This window comes from Hippoglossus stenolepis, chromosome 21, assembly GCF_022539355.2.
Source record: "Hippoglossus stenolepis isolate QCI-W04-F060 chromosome 21, HSTE1.2, whole genome shotgun sequence".
Taxonomy (NCBI): Eukaryota; Metazoa; Chordata; class Actinopteri; order Pleuronectiformes; family Pleuronectidae; genus Hippoglossus; species Hippoglossus stenolepis.
The window spans coordinates 4,011,619-4,031,049 of NC_061503.1; the positions used below are offsets into that span (position 1 = coordinate 4,011,619).

General features: G+C 43.4%; 1 protein-coding gene across 3 annotated transcripts in view; it reads right to left on the reverse strand.

The window, feature by feature from the left end:
* The window catches only part of LOC118100139 (myosin-16), a 56,372-nt gene that overhangs the window by 4,816 nt on the left and 32,125 nt on the right, over positions 1-19,431 (reverse strand). For 2 of the 3 annotated variants that reach the window (XM_035144898.2, XM_035144897.2), the window contains exons 7-17: positions 10,542-10,598; positions 5,484-5,570; positions 4,528-4,773; positions 4,322-4,439; positions 3,035-3,162; positions 1,969-2,165; positions 1,751-1,883; positions 1,444-1,660; positions 1,030-1,166; positions 487-590; positions 49-241 (exon numbers count right to left, since the gene is read on the reverse strand). In XM_035144898.2, coding sequence (XP_035000789.2) covers positions 49-241; positions 487-590; positions 1,030-1,166; positions 1,444-1,660; positions 1,751-1,883; positions 1,969-2,165; positions 3,035-3,162; positions 4,322-4,439; positions 4,528-4,773; positions 5,484-5,570; positions 10,542-10,598 — 1,617 coding nt within the window. Of the gene's footprint in view, positions 1-48; positions 242-486; positions 591-1,029; positions 1,167-1,443; positions 1,661-1,750; positions 1,884-1,968; positions 2,166-3,034; positions 3,163-4,321; positions 4,440-4,527; positions 4,774-5,483; positions 5,571-10,541; positions 10,599-12,748; positions 12,847-19,431 lie in introns of those variants that run through there. The other variant, XM_035144899.2, reaches the window with a different exon arrangement.

The following is a 19,431-nucleotide window of genomic DNA, read 5'->3' on the forward strand; positions in this document are numbered from 1 at the left end:
AAACCACAGCTGTAGGAGAAAAACCCACTGGGATGATCATCGTCATACTTTGATCTGCTGCTGTAGCTTCTTGCTGTTCTTGCCGAGCTCCGTGTTGTTCTTGGTGAGCAGGTCCCCCTGCATCTCCAGCTCGTTGATGTCGGCCTCCAGTTTTTTCTTCAGCTTCAGTCCCTCTGCTTTGCCCTTCACCTCCACGTCCAGACTGGTCTGCAGGGAATCGAGCGCCCTCTGGTGGACTTTTCTGACAGGCGGAGAGAGGGATGAATGGATGAAGAAAGGTATTTCTCTACAAATAAACCTTACATGTGTTGGTGCACTAAAGCAGGGTTTGAAGGGAGGAAAGGTTTAACGAAACAGGTCTTACCTGCAGATATAATGTACTTTGTAGAGGGGAGATAGAGGACAGGGTGAAAAATATTGATGTTAGAGTGTTGGAGAGAATCAGTGCAGTGGATGAGAGGACTGTCACAAAGGGAGATGAGGTACCTGGCAGCCTCTGTCTCCTCCTCCTTCTCCTGCAGTCTGCGCTCCAGGTCTCCTTTAGCCTGAGACAACTCCAGCTGCAGCCTCAGCACCTTGGTCTCCTCGACCTGGGGAGAAATAGAGACCCTCAGGTGTAATTCTCACAGTAATACTACTAATTCATGAGCAATATCTGGAGAAAGTGGTCTGTACTCAACTTAACACTGAAACTGCACTCCTACATATATAAATGACTTCCAGCTAAACTCAGGCTCCGGCTGTTACAGTGTTTTAATGCTTCTGGACACTGTTGTTCTCTGAGTCAGTTGGAGATGCCATGTCTGACCTGTGTGGTTCCTCTGGTACAATCTAGCCTCCATGCTTCCTCTAGTTCATCTAACCTGCAATCTCAATATTTCTTTTCGCTGTTATGCTGATGACACACTGATGTAATTGACCAAGAATCCATCATAACTCTCTTCTTTTAACGCACTCTCAACTTGTGTTGCAAACATTCATTTAATAAAATGTTTTATAACTTCCTGATGGGCAGATTTACTTAAGTACCTCCAAGGCTGCCTCAGACTCCTCCAGCGAGGCCTGTAACTCCTCCTTCTCCATCTCAATCTTCTTCTTTGCCTTCTGAAGCTCGTGGACGCTCTTCCCTCCGTCTGACAGCTGGTCTGTGAGATCAGCTATCTCCTCTGTCACACAAAGACAAAATACAAGAGGCTCAATAAAGTCTTTTAGAGGAGCAATTGGACATTTCAGGAAGTTTTATTTGTAGCCAAAAGCGCAATTGACATGTGCATTATGTATGAAGCTGGTGCCATGTGTGGTAGTTGGTGAGGTTTGTGAATGCAGGTACAGTGTGGCCGCTCTAACCTGATAAAATGGTCGCCGGAATGAAAAGTAAGGCATTCTGCGACGCACACACTCAGGCAGCCCCCCCACCCCACGCTCCCATGTGTGCAGTCATACCCTGGTAGGCCTTGTTCTCCCTGCGCAGAGCCTCCAGCTGCTCCAGAGACTCTTCATGTACCGTCTTGAGTTTGAAGAGCTCGCTGGCGTGCTGCCGGCACTCCTTCTGGCAGCCCTCCACCTCGGCCACCAGCTCCTCACACTTCTGCTTCCAGTCTCCGAGCTGCTTCTCCAGGACCCGCTGCTTCTTATCCAGAGCCTGGCCGCAGCTGCCGACCTGGCACAAGGGAACACATGTTCAAGGACAACAGACAAAGAAGTTCATGGCACCGCAAACACTCTGTGTGCCATGTGTCTGCTGCTCCACCTTCTCCAGGTCCATGCAGAGATCCTCCACCTCCCCCTGCAGCCTCTGTTTAGTTTTCTCCAGCGAGGAGCATTTGGCCTGCGTGGCTTCCACGGCCTCCTCAGCCTCCTGCAGCCTGGTTGCCAGCTTCTTCCTGTGACACACACGTCATTTAACGCACTGAGATGCAATCAAAGTTTTAAATGTGACCGATGACTGCCAGTGTCAGCACAACGTACTTGGATTCCTCCAGCTCGTCCGCGTGCAGGATGGCGTCAGACTCGTGTTTGGTCTTCCAGTGCGTCACCTCACTGTTGAGTTTGGAGACGAGGCGCTGCAGTTCCTGTTTGCTCTCCTGCTCCTCCTCCAGCTGCTCCTTCAGAACCTCGCACTCCTGCCGCACCGAGGCCAGACTGCTGCTGACCGCCTGCTTACACTGGCAACGACACCACAGGCACATGTCAATACATGACTCACATTACAGATGTTTTTTATCTCCGCCAACAAGGTTATGTTTTCAGCCCTGTCCAATTGTTTGATGCCTGGCTTGTTTGTTTGCAAGCATTGATCACACAAAAACAGCAGGACGGATGAAAGTGCAGCTTGACTGAATTAAAGGGGGCTGTTGGACCTTGGGATGTGTGCTACTGAGTGACATTCTAGTTTTTTGGTTTGTTGGTTTGTTGGATTATACAAAAGAATGCTAAATGGGTTTCTATGAAACTTGGTGGAAGGATGGGCCACAAAGGGGGCGGATCATTGTAAGATATTTTTCTTTACATATACACTAGTTTCCCCTGTAATAATTAATGAATCTTGATGGGAAAAAACAGTCATATTTATTAAGAGTAGGTGAATTTGGTGCTGACCCAGATAAAATTGCAACTCCAGTGAGTTTCAAGATGTTTTCATAAGGGGTTTGTTGGGCCATTTATTAGAATACAGACTCATCAGTAACACTTGTTGAGCTAAGGTATTAAATAAGCAAATCTACAGGCTTATAAGCAACTACCTCATGGCTAATAAGTGAACCTCAAGTGTTATGGAATGATTTTATTCATATTTGATATTCTATCCATCCATCCATTATCCATACTCCCAGCTGAAATTAGCGGGAGGCTGGGGACACCCTCTACAGGTCATGGTGTATGACAGGGCTGATATAGAGAGACAAACAACCATTCACTGTCATATTCACACCTACAGTCAATTTAAAGTGTACAATTAATCGAATCCCCAATCTGCATGTCTTTGGAGCACCTGGAGAAAACCCACTGATCCAACTCCTGAGCTGAAAACACCGACCTTGACTTCCTCGTCCAGTTGTTTCTTCAGCTCCTCCACTTGGGTTTGGAGCAGAGTTTTGGAGCGGGCCAGCTGACTGGCTCTGCTCTCGGCCTCCTCCATCTGTCGACTCATGTCTGTGTTGTCGGCTGAGAGGACACACAAGAAACAGCATTTAGAACCACTGCAGCACGCACACATCAAATCTGGTATTTTAACACGTCAGCACCTGATCTGATCTCAGACCCACATATGTTCAACACAAGAAAGCAATGAAATCTGTTTGTCTGGTATTTACAAAAGCATTGTGTCATGTACACTGCACCATGAGAGTATTGCTCAAAGGTTTTAGCTTGTGTCAGGGGGCTAAACTAATAGTTAATAAAAGAACGACACTTTTCGTTCTTTTATTAACTATATTAGTTAAGTGCTTGCATTGAGATCGAACAGCTCTTGCCTCCCTAAAGAGTCTGAACACTGTCTCTGTACATTCAGCTTTTATAGTATAGCTTATGTTGCCACCTGTTGGAAATCCCAGTACACTACACACCTTTCTGTGTTCTACCATATACTAAGGTTAGAGACCTTAACAGCTGGGGATCTGCGTCTTTTAATAGGGATTCCTCCAATATTCCCACTACTCTTTCAGGGAATTAAAGTGCACCTCCTGTTTTCCTGTCTCTGTTGTGCTGATTTAATTTCCTCTAGTTATTTTCATGTGAACCCAAAGCCTTAAAGTTTTTAGTGTATAATTGTTAGGTAAAAGCAATAAGAAGAAGCAATGCTCATTGTGGTTTTACACTTTCTGGATCCAAAATCTTGAACCAATCTTGTTGTGAAAACCTCTTCAAACCAATGATAACTTACAGTTCATCACTACCAAATACGTCCTCCTCCTCGTCTGAAGAGACAACGTCCTCCAAGTCTGAGGTTTTTTTTTTTCAGAATAGACACAGAATCTTCCACAATCTTTCAAAGTCCTGAGACTTGGTGATAGTGGAGCTGATGATGTGACAACAGTATTTTGTTATATGTGAAAACTATTTTAAAGCATGACTTAACAAGATATTCAAACTTCACTTATGAGGCTGATTTTCTGATATTCCCCCTCTAACATGACAAGGAGCCTAAAACTACAACTTATTCAACACAATATTACGCCTTATTCGAGGATAATAGAATATTATTATTATTCTACTTGAAATAATGCACCAAACATTAATTGGTTTGAATGATTTGGGCAAAGACTGAGTGTGAGATCCAGAACAATGGTCAGAATTCAGTTGAGTGAGTCTAACATCATTGTACCTGAGAGTCTGTTCTTGGCCACGTTGAGCTCAGTGAGCGCCCTCTGCAGGTCGTCTCCTCTCCTGTTGGACTCGGACAGCTGCTCCTCCAGTTTCTTCATCTGGCAGTCCGAGGACATCTGCAGCACAAAGACACCAGCACGCGTCACGCCAAAGTCACAACACACCGGCTTGGTAAAAATGAAAGATCTGACAGCAGATTCGAACCTTGGCTTTCTGCAGATTGTCCAGCGATGCAACCAGCTCGTCCACCTCCATCCTCAGGTTCTGCTTCTCCTTCTCCAGCTTGGCTCTGGCCCGCTGCAGAGCCTCGCACTGCTCGCTCAGCTCGGCCATGGCGTCGCCGTGCCGCTTCCTCAGAGACACAGCCAGAGCTTCGGAGTGGACAGAAGACTCCTCCAGGTCTCTCCTCAGACGCTGCAGCTCAGCCTCACGCTTCTTGTTCACCTCCATCTGTTCACGTAAAAGAAAAACAAGTTTGTGGTGTTGGAAAACGTCCACAACCGCATGTCGCAATGTGTTCTTGAAGACTCTGATGTAACCGATTGATTTGAATATGTTGCCCACAGTGTCTAAATTATTCTGGTTATTCAAATGAACTGTTTATATGGTGTCGTGCAAATTTTATCTGTGCAGACTGTGCCTCCATGTGGCGTCAACAACACAAGATGGCAGCGCCCGTATCCGAGATGTTTTGGCCTAATTTTTTATCTACGGAAGGAAGTAGAGATGCATTGTCCATCTTTATCTACAGTCTACGATCTGTCTGCCTGTCTACGGCACTGAGGATCTGAGGAGTTGCAGTGTTGACTCCAGCTCAAATACTTAGACTTTTATCCACTCGGTTGGATTAACGTTAAATTTGATACAGATATTCCAGCTCCCTGGAGGATGAGTCCTGCTGATGGTGCTCCTGGTGATCAATTAAAAGTGGTTCAGTCATCCATAACTCCCCCCAAATTTTCTTTCTTTATAAAAATGTCAAATACATCTTTGGTTTATGAAGAAAAAAGTAATTCCCATCAGCCTCAGATGTACTTTGTGTTTAGTGCTCATTAGTGATAATAGAAAGGATGGAGCTATCTGTCGTGTGTGTGTGTGTGTGTGTGCGTGTGCGTGTGCGTGCGTGCGTGCGCGCGTCTGAAAGACTGTTACCAGTTTACCTGAGAGGCTGTGACCCCTCCTGCTTCCTCCAGCCGGTCAGTGAGATCGTCCAGTTCTCTGGTGAGATCTGCTCTTTGCTTCTCCACCTGACAGACACAGAGGTCATGGAGAGAAGGTTAACAGAGAGTGAACACTGAGTACATATATATAAATATATAATAATTGGGTCCGGACTTTTTCTTTCACACATGCACAACACAGCAGGAGGTTCTCTGCACAGATGCATCATATTCCTTAGCATTATGACATTAATTTGCATATTAAGGTGCGAGGTGCAGCAGACAGAGACAGGAAGTGACATATTGACTCTGCTGTGTATCACATGATCATGTTTACCGCACCCCGACACCATCCTCAGCTCTTATCGCCACAAACTATCTTGACATCTTCGTCTGTGTCTTTGTGTATGACACCACTTTTTCACCAGGAGACATTGGTTTTCTTTTTGTGCATTAGTCTGTTGTGCATTAGAAGCTTCATCAACCCCCCCGCTCACTCACGGTAAATCCAGCAGGGGGATCCCTGTGGAGTTCAGTGCATGTCTGAAACCAGCTTATTATCTATCTTATATCAGCATCAGCCCCCAAAAATCCAATTTGTTCGTGCTCTAATTCTTGTGAAAAGACTTCACATTTTCTTAGAATTACTTATTTTTAAAAGCGATAACAATAGTTATTTAATTTATTATCAACAATACTTCTTTATTAATTTGTCATTTCTTTGGGCTTCAAGTGAGATCAAAAAGATACTGAATACAATGATAACACATCAGCACCTTCAGTCATTAAATATATGTATCACACTTAAATCCACAGGGTAATATACATCATAAAACTTGATACCATTCATCCAATAAAATATAAAATATACAAATACAATATTCAAAGCTACAGAAATGTTGACATTCCCACTTGCACTAGACCGTCTCCATGACAGCACACATGGTGACAGTTTAAAATGAATGCAGGGCCATTACACGCACAAACAGCCAGCGCACTGTACTTTAAAGCACTTGTTGTTTTTACGACAACCTTTTACAGCTGGTTTAAAGACAAGTGTAGCTGTTGAGACTGGTCTGTAAAAGCTGCAGTCCCAGGCCTCCCTCAATGAGCCACAGCCATCAACACACCTCAGGCAGAACAAGGGAAAACAGATGATACTCACTGGGGGCCTCCCACACACACACACACACACACACACACACACACACACACACACACACACACACACACACACACACACACACACACACACACACACACACCACCACCACACACACACACACACACACACACACACACGGCCCAAAGACCCTGCCCTACCCTCTGTGTCTACAACCTGGTGCTGCATTCAGGGATAACACTGAGCGCTCGGCTCACTCATCGCTCTCCTCTGCTCGACTGCCTGAGTCAACAGCTCCACTGGATCAGCACCACCCGACACCACTCGCTCCCATTCACATGCTAAGGGAGGCTCGGTGCTCCCAGAGTCTCCTCGCGGAGAGGGGAGATCCATCTTTATTTGCACAAGAGTGTGAAAGATTAGGAGTGTTCCTCTGAGCAGCGAGTGCCAATAGGCCAATGTGTGTATCCTGTGTAAGTATGGTGTCAGTCCACCCATCAACTCAGCCTCCAGTGTCAGTGAGGTATTCGAATCTGATCCAAACTATGTTAGCACCCTTGTTTTCCTAACAATTAACAAGATGGGATAAAACGATTGCGAAGGTGCGTATCTGTCCATTCATCTAAATCTAAAGGTGGTTCTGACTCAAAGGTAGGGTTGATAAGAGGTTTCTGAAACACTTTCTTATCTAATTTGTTAAAATCATCTTCACAGACTGTAATAAACACGACCAATCATTTAATTTGGTCTTCGGCCAGAGCGACATACAGTGCCGTAGCAGAGATGGTAGCCAGAGTGAGTTAGTGAGTGAGTCACGGAACATCTGGCTTCTGGCAGCTGTCAGGTAGTTCAGTTGTGAGGTTGATGTGTTTTGGAGGCGTAGCTTTGACGAGAGGGCCGATGGGAGGTGGTGGGATGTCTCAATTGTGTTTTTTCAAAGTGTAGCCTGCTCTTGCTAAGTTTTCCAGGATTACCAACCCTAGCTTTAAATGGTCATCTCTGTTTTCACTTCAGTAACTTAGCCAATGACCTAAAATAGTTTCAGTTATATACTATAAAGAATTCACAGCTACTCCAAAGGGAATTCAGCTGTAAGTACACAGGTACAAGTCAGTGGAACATAATCCCACATGTATTTGTAAAGAAAAGTATGCATGGAAGAAAATGCAAGTGCAGTTAAGTTCAGTTCTCATCTTTGTATGGTGTGTGCAGGGAGAACTGGACTGACAATGTATCAGCAACAAAGTCTTGTTAAAGGACAAATGTTAAACCTACTTTGTAATGTAACACAGGGATTGAATACTTTAAGGGTTACTTCACAAAAAATCTTGAAAAACCCAAACACATTCCTTTTTAAAATGTCAAGCTGAGGATAAGACACAATATCACAAAGTCCTCCCTCTTTGGAGGCAGAAATCTTAGACGCACCAAAACTTAATCTGTGTGGCTGAAGATAACATTTTCCTATTGTGGTTAGTTATTTTCCGTTAATGAGGCTGTGTAACCGAAATGTTCATGTGGAACAGTTGATAAAAGGACAATATAATCCAATCCAATTTGGCCATGATCTCAATCTCAGCCAAATCTGATTTATTATTATTATTATTTTATCAAAATTATTAAATTCCTGTTTTTGCAGTGTGCCTTGTACCGTGCCTTATTACCCTGCTGCATGTCCTCCCTCCTCACTCCCCCACTGACCTGCGCTCACTTTACAGGTTAACAATAAAGACCAACACTACTCAGATCACTATCCTGTGGGGGGGTGGGGTGTGGCATAAAATAATCATTCATTAATCGTGATCAAGGTAAAAGTTCAGCCCTACGTGTGGTCAAATTCAAATAAACTGCTATCTGCCTTTCTCTTATAGATTACATACTGTTTAAATGCTGTGTGTGTGTGTGTGTGTGTGTGTGTGTGTGTGTGTGTGTGTGTGTGTGTGTGTGTGTGTGTGTGTGTGTGTGTGTGTGTGTGTGTGTGTGTGTAGGTGTACATGTGTGTGTGAGACCGGCTGGCATTCCAGCCGAAAGGAAGATCCCATGGAAAATAGTGCTGTCTGTCAGCCTCTATCTCCTGATGATATCTACCCTGTGTGACCTGAGGAGCAGAGCCTAACAATAGCGGGCCTGTCTGCAGCAGAGGTATGTTAGATCTGAGCTGCTCTGAAGACGCAGCGCTGCGGAACAGATAAAGACCTGCGTGCCTCGGCCTGCCTCTTTCCCCGCTCCGTGGCTTTGGGGACCGGTGGGGTGGGGAGGGGAGACCCTGCTCCCGCACCATTAAGAATACCACCCAGAGTGGGGAAGAAGTGTACAAAACACACCCTGGGGCCTGCTGTCACTCTATTCAACACTCAGGGTGAAATATGTTCCTTTTTGCATTAGTGCCCTCCCCTACTGTAACATGGGAACTGGAGTCAGGTCTGTGGGGACGACCTGGTTCTGTGGCTTAAATACACACAGGTTTACAGAGCGTCTCCATTGAAACAACAAGCACTTTAAGCGCCCACCTTGGTGGATAAGTTTTATATGAAGCAGGCATGCTGTGCCGAACCCCTTTAATATCACTAAGGTGTGTTGGGGAAAACAATGTCCCGTTGTTTTCTGGTTTGCTTCTATTGGGGCAAGACGAGGGGATTACAAAAAACAGAAGGTACCAGTGTGTGTGTGTGTGTATACTTTTACTTTCTTTCTACGGAGTGACCAAATTTTAAGAAAGTAAGGACGATCCTCACTTTTTCAAATTGCTGATAAAGACGTGCTTTAAGTCAGGGTTAGGATAGGGTTAGGCATTTAGTTGTAATAGTAAGGTTTCATGCTAGTTTACGTAGCTAGGGAATGTATTATAACAAATAGTGTCCTCACTAACTCTATGTGTTTACTTGTACAGATATCTTTGTGAGGACCATTTTGAGCCTAACCGGGCTGTTTGGGGGTTAGGACTGGCTTTAAGGGGTTGGTGTAAGGGCTAGTTAGTGTCCTCACTAAGTTTGTTTGTGTGTGTGTGTGTGTGTGCATACAGGAAAGAGAAAGTTTGGGAAAAAATAAGAAAAAAGGATGTTGGGTCCCTCTACGCCTCTGGGGTTTCCCTGTATGTTAATCAGAAACACAAGGTCTCTCCCCCCTGAGTTTATTATCACAGGTGCAGATGGTTTGGGGTGACCAACACACGTATCCCACCGGCTGCCAACACATCAGCAATCTTTTTTTCTTGTACTTTTCTCTCTTTCAGTGTTTCCCTTCCGTCAGCAAACGGCTCGGCACACCCCGCCACGGGCCTGAAGGTCACAGCCGACCTCCTCTTGTCTCGCCTGCAGCCTGACTGACAGATTTAAGCCTCATGTGCTTGTTGTTTCATTGTGGGAGAGGGGAGATTCCTTAAGCCAATGATATAATGGCTGTTTAACCACCCGTATGGGTAAGTAACCGGCTGCGTTGGGAACGTTATTGTTCACGTACTTGTTTAGGTACTACGTGTGTTACGAGGATTCCAGTAGAGGGAACACCACAGACCTCAGGCTAAAGATTGTAGAGCGCTTCACTCTATAATCTTTGACTCAGACCGATCTATCGGCCACTTTCGGATTTGCATGCGTAAATACGCAAACAAAGATGGTAACACTCGAGGAAATACAAATTTGACTCATGTTAAGATAAAGACTGAAAAACCCATGACACATCATACAAATGTGAATAATTCCAGACACTAATTTCTGTTGCTGATGACGTGCCCACTGACCCTGTGAAGGACTCACTACCGCCCCAACCTTCACGTGGATATTGCATCGCGTGTGCGCATCCCGTTAATTTCTGAGGATTTTCAGAAGCTACGCACCAATCGGACGCAGGATATGCAAAGCAGCCATCTTGCGTGCATGTAATTAACAGCATGTACTGTATATTCCGACCCTTACAGTTGTGCAGATATACCCTACCTTGGCTCTCATGGCGCGCTCCGCCTCCAGCTCCTCCTCCAGCTCCTCAATGCGGGCCTGAACAGGGGAGGAAAAAACAGACTTGAGTGAAAAAAACAATAACAGTCTGCTTTCACTAAAATATAAGATATGAGCTGGATATCTGAAGTTGAGCTGTTAACCTCTGCTTTCACAGTAACTATATAATTCGGACAGAGAGCAAATGGGGCGTCACCTCCGCAGACTGTTTGCTATTTCAGGGCAACACTTGTGTGTGGTGTGGTGAGGCCGTCTCGTTCACTCTTGCTTTCTCTTGGGATTTGGCAACAACGCCTCTGGCTTTTGCCTCAGGTAGCAATTTAGAGCAGGAATGTCTGCGGCCACCGTCATTATCTGTATTCTGACTCAGGGCTGGGTCTGCAGTGTCCGGTCAGTGAGACCAACAAGCATCACTGCCCCTTTCACAACATTCAAGGAATTTGTGTTTTGTCTTGGCGTCCGCTCGGTTTTACAGTCCTGGATGGAAGCAACATCTTCAGGACTGAAGATACATTCAAATCAAAGTTTGCTGATGGTTTTGCTCATTGTGCGCCTTTTAAGCATTTTTCCTGAAGTTATGTTGGCTTCGTTTTTTTATTTGTAATATCATTATTTCCGATTGCTTGTTTTTCCTTAAAGGGAGGGGAGGTCTTTTAGCCTGCAGCTTCCTGACACCACATGTCTTATTTTATTATAAGTGATATACTCTATGCTGTATATATACAACTATTAGCAACTACAACAAACTATTTAATTTAACAAAAGCATTCTGTATTATTACAACCATGTTATACCATTTACAACTGTGTCATTCACAATCAAAAGGTTAGGAGCAAAAGTTACTGACAAATATGCTAATATCCAATAAATGCACTATTATCTGCTTCCAACTACACAGTGAGATACAGCAGGAATTTGAGTTAAGTAATAATTATTAATTAACGATTAATAAATGGCTTATTGATGCTGAATAGTAGGGATCTTGCAAATCCAGCCCCAAATGAGAAGTTAATATTTCCTCATATATTGATCTAATACTCTAAATATAAATACAAACTATGATGTCTGTTATTTTATTCACACTGAACAAAAAGGCTCTGACACTGTAAAACTGTCAGTAGTGGAAAGGAATGATGGACATTTACACAAATACTCTACTTAAGTACAAAACAACAAGTAATAGTATCTCCACTGCATACCTGAGGAGCAGGTATTCTTTCCTTTTAATCAACAGCTCTGATTTACTTGACTTACTTGGCTTTCATCTTCAAAGGATGCACTGCAGTAACACTTTACAGGTGAAGATTTGACATACAAAACACACACTGCCTCCCTAAAATATGATGCATTGTTTTAAGTCATAGTTCAAATTATCTCCACAAAGACAAACTTCAACAACACAATGCAACTTGCATATTGATGCATTAGCTATGGTGGTGGTCATTTCGAGTGTTCTTGACATTTATGTACATCCTGATCTTTAAGATTGAATAACATTTTAAATGCAGGTCCTTACAATATAATGGAATATTTTTTTCATTCTGCTGGCGATCTGAATTCCTTCTCCACCATCTGTGTGCACTAACGGATCCTTATATGACTTTATTTGATCCCGCTCCGACATTTAAAAACAATCAGAACAATCTCACATAAATAAATCACCAGCAGCACATTTCTGTTGCAATAATCCCAAACCAGCGCTGTGTCTTGTGCTGCCAGTAAAGATTTATGGCCAAGTTGTTTCCCAACATTGCTGCGGTGCATCCTTCCAAGTTCTGCCATGTTCTACCATGTTCTGCACTATCTCCGGTTTCTATCTACATCTCAGTGTCAGGAAGTGTGTCTGACATGGCGTGTAGCCCAGGGCCATTCACAGCAGCATCACCTCCACCCACTGATGTGGTGAAAGCAACTCACCAGCTACACGGCATCCAAAGATCCTTCAACGTGAAACTATCTGACAGTATGAGTCAAAATAGACAAATGGGTAATAAATTATCCCACGCTTCTGCTATTATTTGATTCATTCTAATTGAAGGGGAGCTAACCTGAACACTTGAGAATTATCCCAAAGGTGGGCTCAGACTTATCCTAGCCTATCACCTTTTTTTCCCCAGCCTTTTTAATCAGCTTTAAAAAAAAGTGAAGCTTAGACATAAAAACAAAAAAAAGTCAAAATAAAAACTCACATGCCAGCGCAGCACCTCTGCAGAGAGAACAGCCATGGTGAGGCAGCAGCAGCCCAACTGACTGACTGACTGTCCCACGCACAGACACACAAACTCAAACACACACACACACACACACTGTTGATCCCCTTCGGCATTTTACTGTCCACACCCCCTCATGCATGCACAGCCTCTTTCTGTCTCACAGTTCCCCACTCACATGTCTGTTTCTTGTTAAATTCCTACTTTCCACAGCCTCAAACCAGCCTCAAAATAAATATTGTGGCTCTAATACAATTGTAGACAACAGTGGACTAACAACGTTAAGATGTCTGAGCCAGACAGCCTGGATAAACGCAATTCAGACCACTTATCTATGGCAGAGAGAGTTTATACACTGATTTTGTGCATGTTTCAAAATGAAATTTATTCTAAATGATCCCACATCAATGTTTCTACTGTTGGAACAATGTGGGGAAATAAGAAAATTAGCCCGTCTATGCTGAGGATGGTTGGAGGGTTTGATGTCCATAATTGTATGTGCTTAAAGTCTCTCTTTTTCCGCTGCACACTAAAACTATAATAATTGTCCATAAATTACAATCAGATGTGGCCTCACAGCTGATGTTCCTCAGTTGTATCAGAGGGGATGTTCAGTAGCGTGGGCAGCTACATCCTGTCAGATCACAACCCCCCCCCCCCAGCCCATGTCAGTCAGAGAGGGAAACAGGGGCCAAACACTTTAGTAGCCCAGCCTCTGCACCCCCTGCTGAAGAGTCCACCATACTGTCCGCACATGCTCGCACACTTCAGGTCCCTGCACCGCTGCAGGATTCTACACGCTTTGTTCTTTTCGATGCCTTCAAACTGCAGCTCCCACCAGGAGAAGCTGCAGTTGTTTGATTGACAGGGTGATGAAAGTTCCTGTTGACCTGGTCAAAGCAACGTGCTGTAGCTGACGACCCAGGTTCACGTCAGTGATATTAGAGATGACGTTGCTCCTGTTCATCACAGGTGAACATTGTACAGGAGGGATATGTTTACAGCATTGCCAAATACTAGCGCAGCGCCTGTTCTAAACCTGCCTGTTCTAAACCTGTCCTGTGTTAATGCTCCGGAGATCCTTCAGAATTATTCCTTGTTGTTAGTGAATCCTCCTCAAACAGTTCAACAATATACTGTCACTTTTGAATTTTTTTGTGTGCTGGACGTTGTGTGCAGAGCTTTTTATAAACAGTCTATGGTGCAAAGTGAAGTTAGAAAACTTTGTGTTCATCCTACCTGGTTTATCTGCAATGGAGATTTTATAGTCAAGGGTTTTCATAAAATGAGACTGAATTTGAACCTAACTGTTGTCATTTTTATTGCATGTCAGCTATTTCAGAAGTCTTGTGCTGTCAAAAAATGACATCAAAAACATCAAAATGCTCTGATGGTGATTTTTCACCCCAGTTACCTGCTGCTGTGCTTTATCCAAGGAGGTAGAAGAACTTGGTCCACAGACTGAAGGCACACTGCCCCACCCCCACTGACTGCTACAGAGCCCTGGTCTTCTGTTCATTAAATTGTTATTAATATTGGACGTATTGTTCATCTAAATTTCACCAAACTTGGCACTGCACTTGTGCACAAAGAATACACATGTCAAGCGTGAAGCTGATAAGATGAATGGTTCGTGAGATTGCGTTCCACATCCAGACATGCAGACATTTGTGGAATTAGTAGGTAGATACGATTAACACATTATTAACCTTTCATTGTATTATCAAGTTTTCATAAAGAAAGCATCTACAGGAAATGCATCATTGAGATACACTCCCTGATTCTCCTACAGTGCTCTATTCTGTTTCCAAATCCCACGGTTTCCTCTCAGCTCATTGCTGCTCTTGCAGAATTCAGCTGTTCAGAGTGAACAGGGAGGAAAGTTGATCACTTGGGGACAGTGTTGGGTGTCATGTCTCCACTCCTTAAAGTAAAAAGGACTTTTTTTTTCTTGCATGACTGCAACCTGAAGAGATTTTTTAAGCTTTAGCTAAGTATTTTTTCTCATGTTATATTCACATAACTACAGATTCATTTAGCTCCACCTCAGAGAACAAATCTTTAAAAAAGAGTGATGTGGCTAAATCTAGACAAGTAAGAGCACAATAGCCTGCATGGCTTCACAGCACAGAGGTGAATGAGGAAAAAGGCATCACCTGAAGCTTAGGAAACATCTGGTGTAAACCAAACAGACTGCAGGGTACGGCTGCGCTTCAGCTCCTCGGGTTGTGATAACCCTTTACAGCTCTGTTACTTGGTATAACTGCTTTACGACAGTGTAATAAAACCACTAAGGAGTATGATGGAGCTGTTGTAAGAACTCAGGACGGTGACCCCCCATTACCCTGCCTTCAAGCCAACTGCTTTGAGTTACAGCACACTGAAGAGGGAGATGTGTGGCAGCGTCTGATTCTACAGAAACTTATGGATATATTCATGTGACCTTTACGCCAAAACCAGACAGTGGGCGACAGAAATGAGGGACCATCCAGTCAACTGGCCGGCCACCTGCGTCTTTGCACATGCACACACATACATGCACGCACACACTGTATAATAGTCTCATTGTGAGATAGGGAGACTGCCAAAGCTACAGTAAATGTGAAAACATGTCCAACCTCGAAGACACACCGATCGCCTTTCACTCCACAAAGACGCTCTTTATTCTTCCCCTGACAAACTTCTAGGAGAAAAATCAGGCTCCCAGAGGCGTCGGCAGTCACCTGAACTTTGAAATAACCATCTCCTAATGTCACTCTCTCTAAATCCATCGAAAAGACTGACACAGACAAAACACATTATCTACAGCGTGCACCGGTGACACAGATGAAAGCTCTCAGACTTGCTTGATTCCATCTGGATGGCAGAGTAAGATACCCAGGAAAAGCCTCAGTATAAACATTACAGATGCAGACTAAACACCAGAGTAAACAGAAGTATATAGGGCAAGAAATATACCTATCCTAATCATAATTATACAATAACTTTGTGCTACAAGGCATTTTAGAATCAGAAGACTTATTATGGCCTTTTTAAATGGCAGCATCATTGCAACACCACAGTGCTCACTGCTGTGTTGGTTTTCCACTGCAGTCACCAAAAATGGCGTATTAATAATCTGTGTGGCCACTTCTGCAAAAGCTTTTCCTTCATTATGTTGCTGTTTGAGGTTCAGTTGTTTTATTCCACATTTAAGGCCACAGTGGTTTAGTCAGAAGTCGCAGTCACTGATGCCTTTTTGCATTTACAAATCCAAAAACACAGAAAAAGTGTCTGAGGGATAGTTTAAACAATGTGTGTTTTTGCTGTAACATAGCCGTAGCTAACGTTAGCATGCCTGGCTATGTAGCTTACTTCCTACAGTAGTAGCTGGTGCTACTTCCAAAGCCAACAGTTAGCATATCAGTAGCTAACTACATTATTTTGCGTCTTTCAAAAAACTGTAAACAAGCCGATAATATGGACCATGGACTATAGAAAAAAATGGACGAATGACGGCTCTCAAAGGCAAAGCCAAATCATCTTGATCTCCCCCTGGTGGCTGGCTGCAAATAGATCGTAAAACCCCACCTCCTCCATGTTGGCAGATGGGTCTTGGACCCAACTAAAAAAGTCATGCCAATTTAGGGATGTCACAATACCAAGCATTTAGTAGTTTCCATGATTCTCGATACCACGGCAAAAAACAATAAATTTCATTTACTTCAACACACATTCTATGTTTGAACATACAAAAAAAACAGTGGCTGTGTAGCCTTCAAGTAACAGATAAAAAGAAAAGACTAAAACTAGAAAACAGAACAATGGCATGTAGGATAAGTAGGAGATTTCAGTTATCAGGTAGAGCTCAATGACTGTAAGAAAATAACCTCTCTCCCATCCGCACAGGTCTCATAAACTCCAGAACCAACCAAACAAACACAAAGCAAACCCTCAGCACTGCAAAGGTCACACCAACATCTGACCAGTGACGGTAAAGTGAGCACAGGTCAGCGAGGAGGAAGGACATGTGGCAGGGCAATACGGCACGGTGCAAGGACACCAGATATTCAATGTGCTGAATCCCCGGCTTAGATTGAAAACATGTTACACCTGTGTTTTTACACAATAATAACTCAAATTGGCTGTTGTTACAGAGATCTGTAACCAGAACAGACATCTTCGTCTGTGACTTCTACATGTGTGGCACCTTCTATCATTGTCAAAAGTCGTATTAATATCTTATGAGACAGATGTGCTCTCAACTTCTTGATCACTGACCCACTAAACACATGTTTTTCCGTTACACAATTCCAAGAAAGTGTCAATGACATCATGCTGTTTGTAGACACTGGCTAAAGCAGTGGTGATATGGATATCAGTCAATATCATAATCAAAACAATCAGATGATCAAACATGAAGTCATTTATCCCGTTGCCATGGAGACTTCTATGCAAGGAATCAGAAACAGAGAAATATTGAAGTCTTAAAAAAAAGAGGGGAATCTCAAACCCAAACTTCACCTAGTGACAGCGTCGTACAGACGCAGGAGATGGTTATCATGTAGGCGGTGTGTTTTAACCATCTCCTGACAGGCATGGAGGTGTGAAGTGAGTGATCCAATCACAGAGCAGCGCCCAGCGGCTCTGCTGAAAGACTGGTATGTATCCTGGAAGCTACAGCTCAGCTCCCTGCATGTCCTTGTAGGAAACTGATTTTCATACATTTACCAAGTCACCATAGAGGTTCTCATCCCAGCCAAATATTATTCAAATATTTCTGGTCAAAGGAAAACGCTTTTCCTGGTGAACTTTCTCGGAGCCTTCTACCATCAGTGCCCTTCATGAACTTACATTATTATTGAAATCCAGCTGCAGGTTGAGCTAGATTTTATCAAGGAACTAGCTTATATTGGATGAGACGTGTAATTTTGTAACTCTTTGAAAAATGTCATCACATCATCTCAAATTACAGGCTGCAGATGGAAGGCACATACCAGCCCCGCTGCCTGGCAGATGACTATCAAGCAAAAAGAGAGTCTTCATGTATCCTCTACATGCAGTTGTGCATTGCAGCAACAGTGAGATCCTTAGACTAATACTGACTCTGTGATACAAACATTTAGGTACTGATTCTTCTTATTTCCAGCTTATTCTGGAATTTCATCAGGGTGGATTCGCATGATTCGCAGTTCAGAAGAAGTAATTCATCTCAAACTTCTGGTTACACAGACACTTGGTTGTTTCTTTGAGATAAACACTAATATTAACACTAATAGGCTTCCTTAAAACACTCATTTGAGCGAGGCTTCATCCCGTTACCTGTGTGGACGTACTGAAAGCAAACTGTTAAACTACTAAAGCTGCACTGAACTCTGGATATTCTCCTGAAATTCTCTGTAGGGGCTGTACGTGTGAACGCAAATTTCTGAGTCAGTTACTGCGAAATTCTCTCCAGTTTTTCTTCTCTGCCCCCTTGTAAAAACTCAAGATAATGTCCAAATGAGCCCATGTGAGAATCAACAGGATATTGTCTGGAGAAATCACCGCGATGATGATAATGTTTCTAACAAGTGAAAAAATAACGAATAGAATACAAACATCTCCGGAGCATGTAGACATGTAGAAGACGCCGAAGAAGATGTCAACTTGGAAAAAGAGATTCAAGACATTTTGGTGATAGGGACCGAAGAATGTCCAGACCCAATTTTGTGGACATTTTCCAAACATTTTTCAGTTAATGTCTAAACACATTGAGACTGACATTGCATTACATGCATAAGGGGACCTGTTCATATAATTTCCAGCTCTGTAGTTTTATTTTGTAACAACACTACAGTATGGTTCGCATGATTCACATTAAAAAAAAAAAGTCCTTATTTATGTCAAACTGTATGTTACACAGACCCTTAGTTGGTCCTTTGACTGAAACAGGCAATATTAGCTCTGGTCTCCTCAAAAACTTGATTTGTTCAAAATTTTGGAAGCCTGTCCAGTGTGGAGCTAGTGAAAGCAAACTGTAAAACTACTAAGCAACAGAGCGACTCCTCAACAGCTCTTTACACGTTCAAATCCAAGATTACTGCAGGATATCTCTGTTTGGTAAGTATAATGCTGTGGAGGTGAGGGGAGCACCTTCACCTGTACCAGAGGATCAAACAGCGCAGGTCAGAGCTGTTAGCGGATTGATCCTCAGGTTTAAACGGCAGCGGCTGAGCTGCCTCAAGAGAGACTCAGAGACACGGACAGGAGAGACACTAGTGCTGAGCTGCAATGCTAACACACCAGCAGAAACTGCAGGCCTCTTCATGTTGAGTTTGAAGTTTATGTTTGCACCTGGTTTGTCTCTGGCTGCTGTGGTGAGAGCCCTGTGACATGGTCAACTGCCACAAATGCCCACTACCTGCTTATTGTGTGACACAACAGTGGATTCAGTGTTTCAAACACAATCCATATGAAAACCAATGGGTACAAACAATGATGTAATGAGAAATAGGAAAAAAGCATCATAGGTCCCCTTTATGCAGTTTTCCTGTTTTTTGTAATGAGGAAACATATAATGAGCTCATTCGATTTGAAACTTGAGTTTGAATGGATCCTTCTTCACCAACTGAAGCCTCAGAACATGACTCCAGGTTGAGTCTTGACCTGGTCTTGCCACCTCAGCAAAATTCACACAGGCT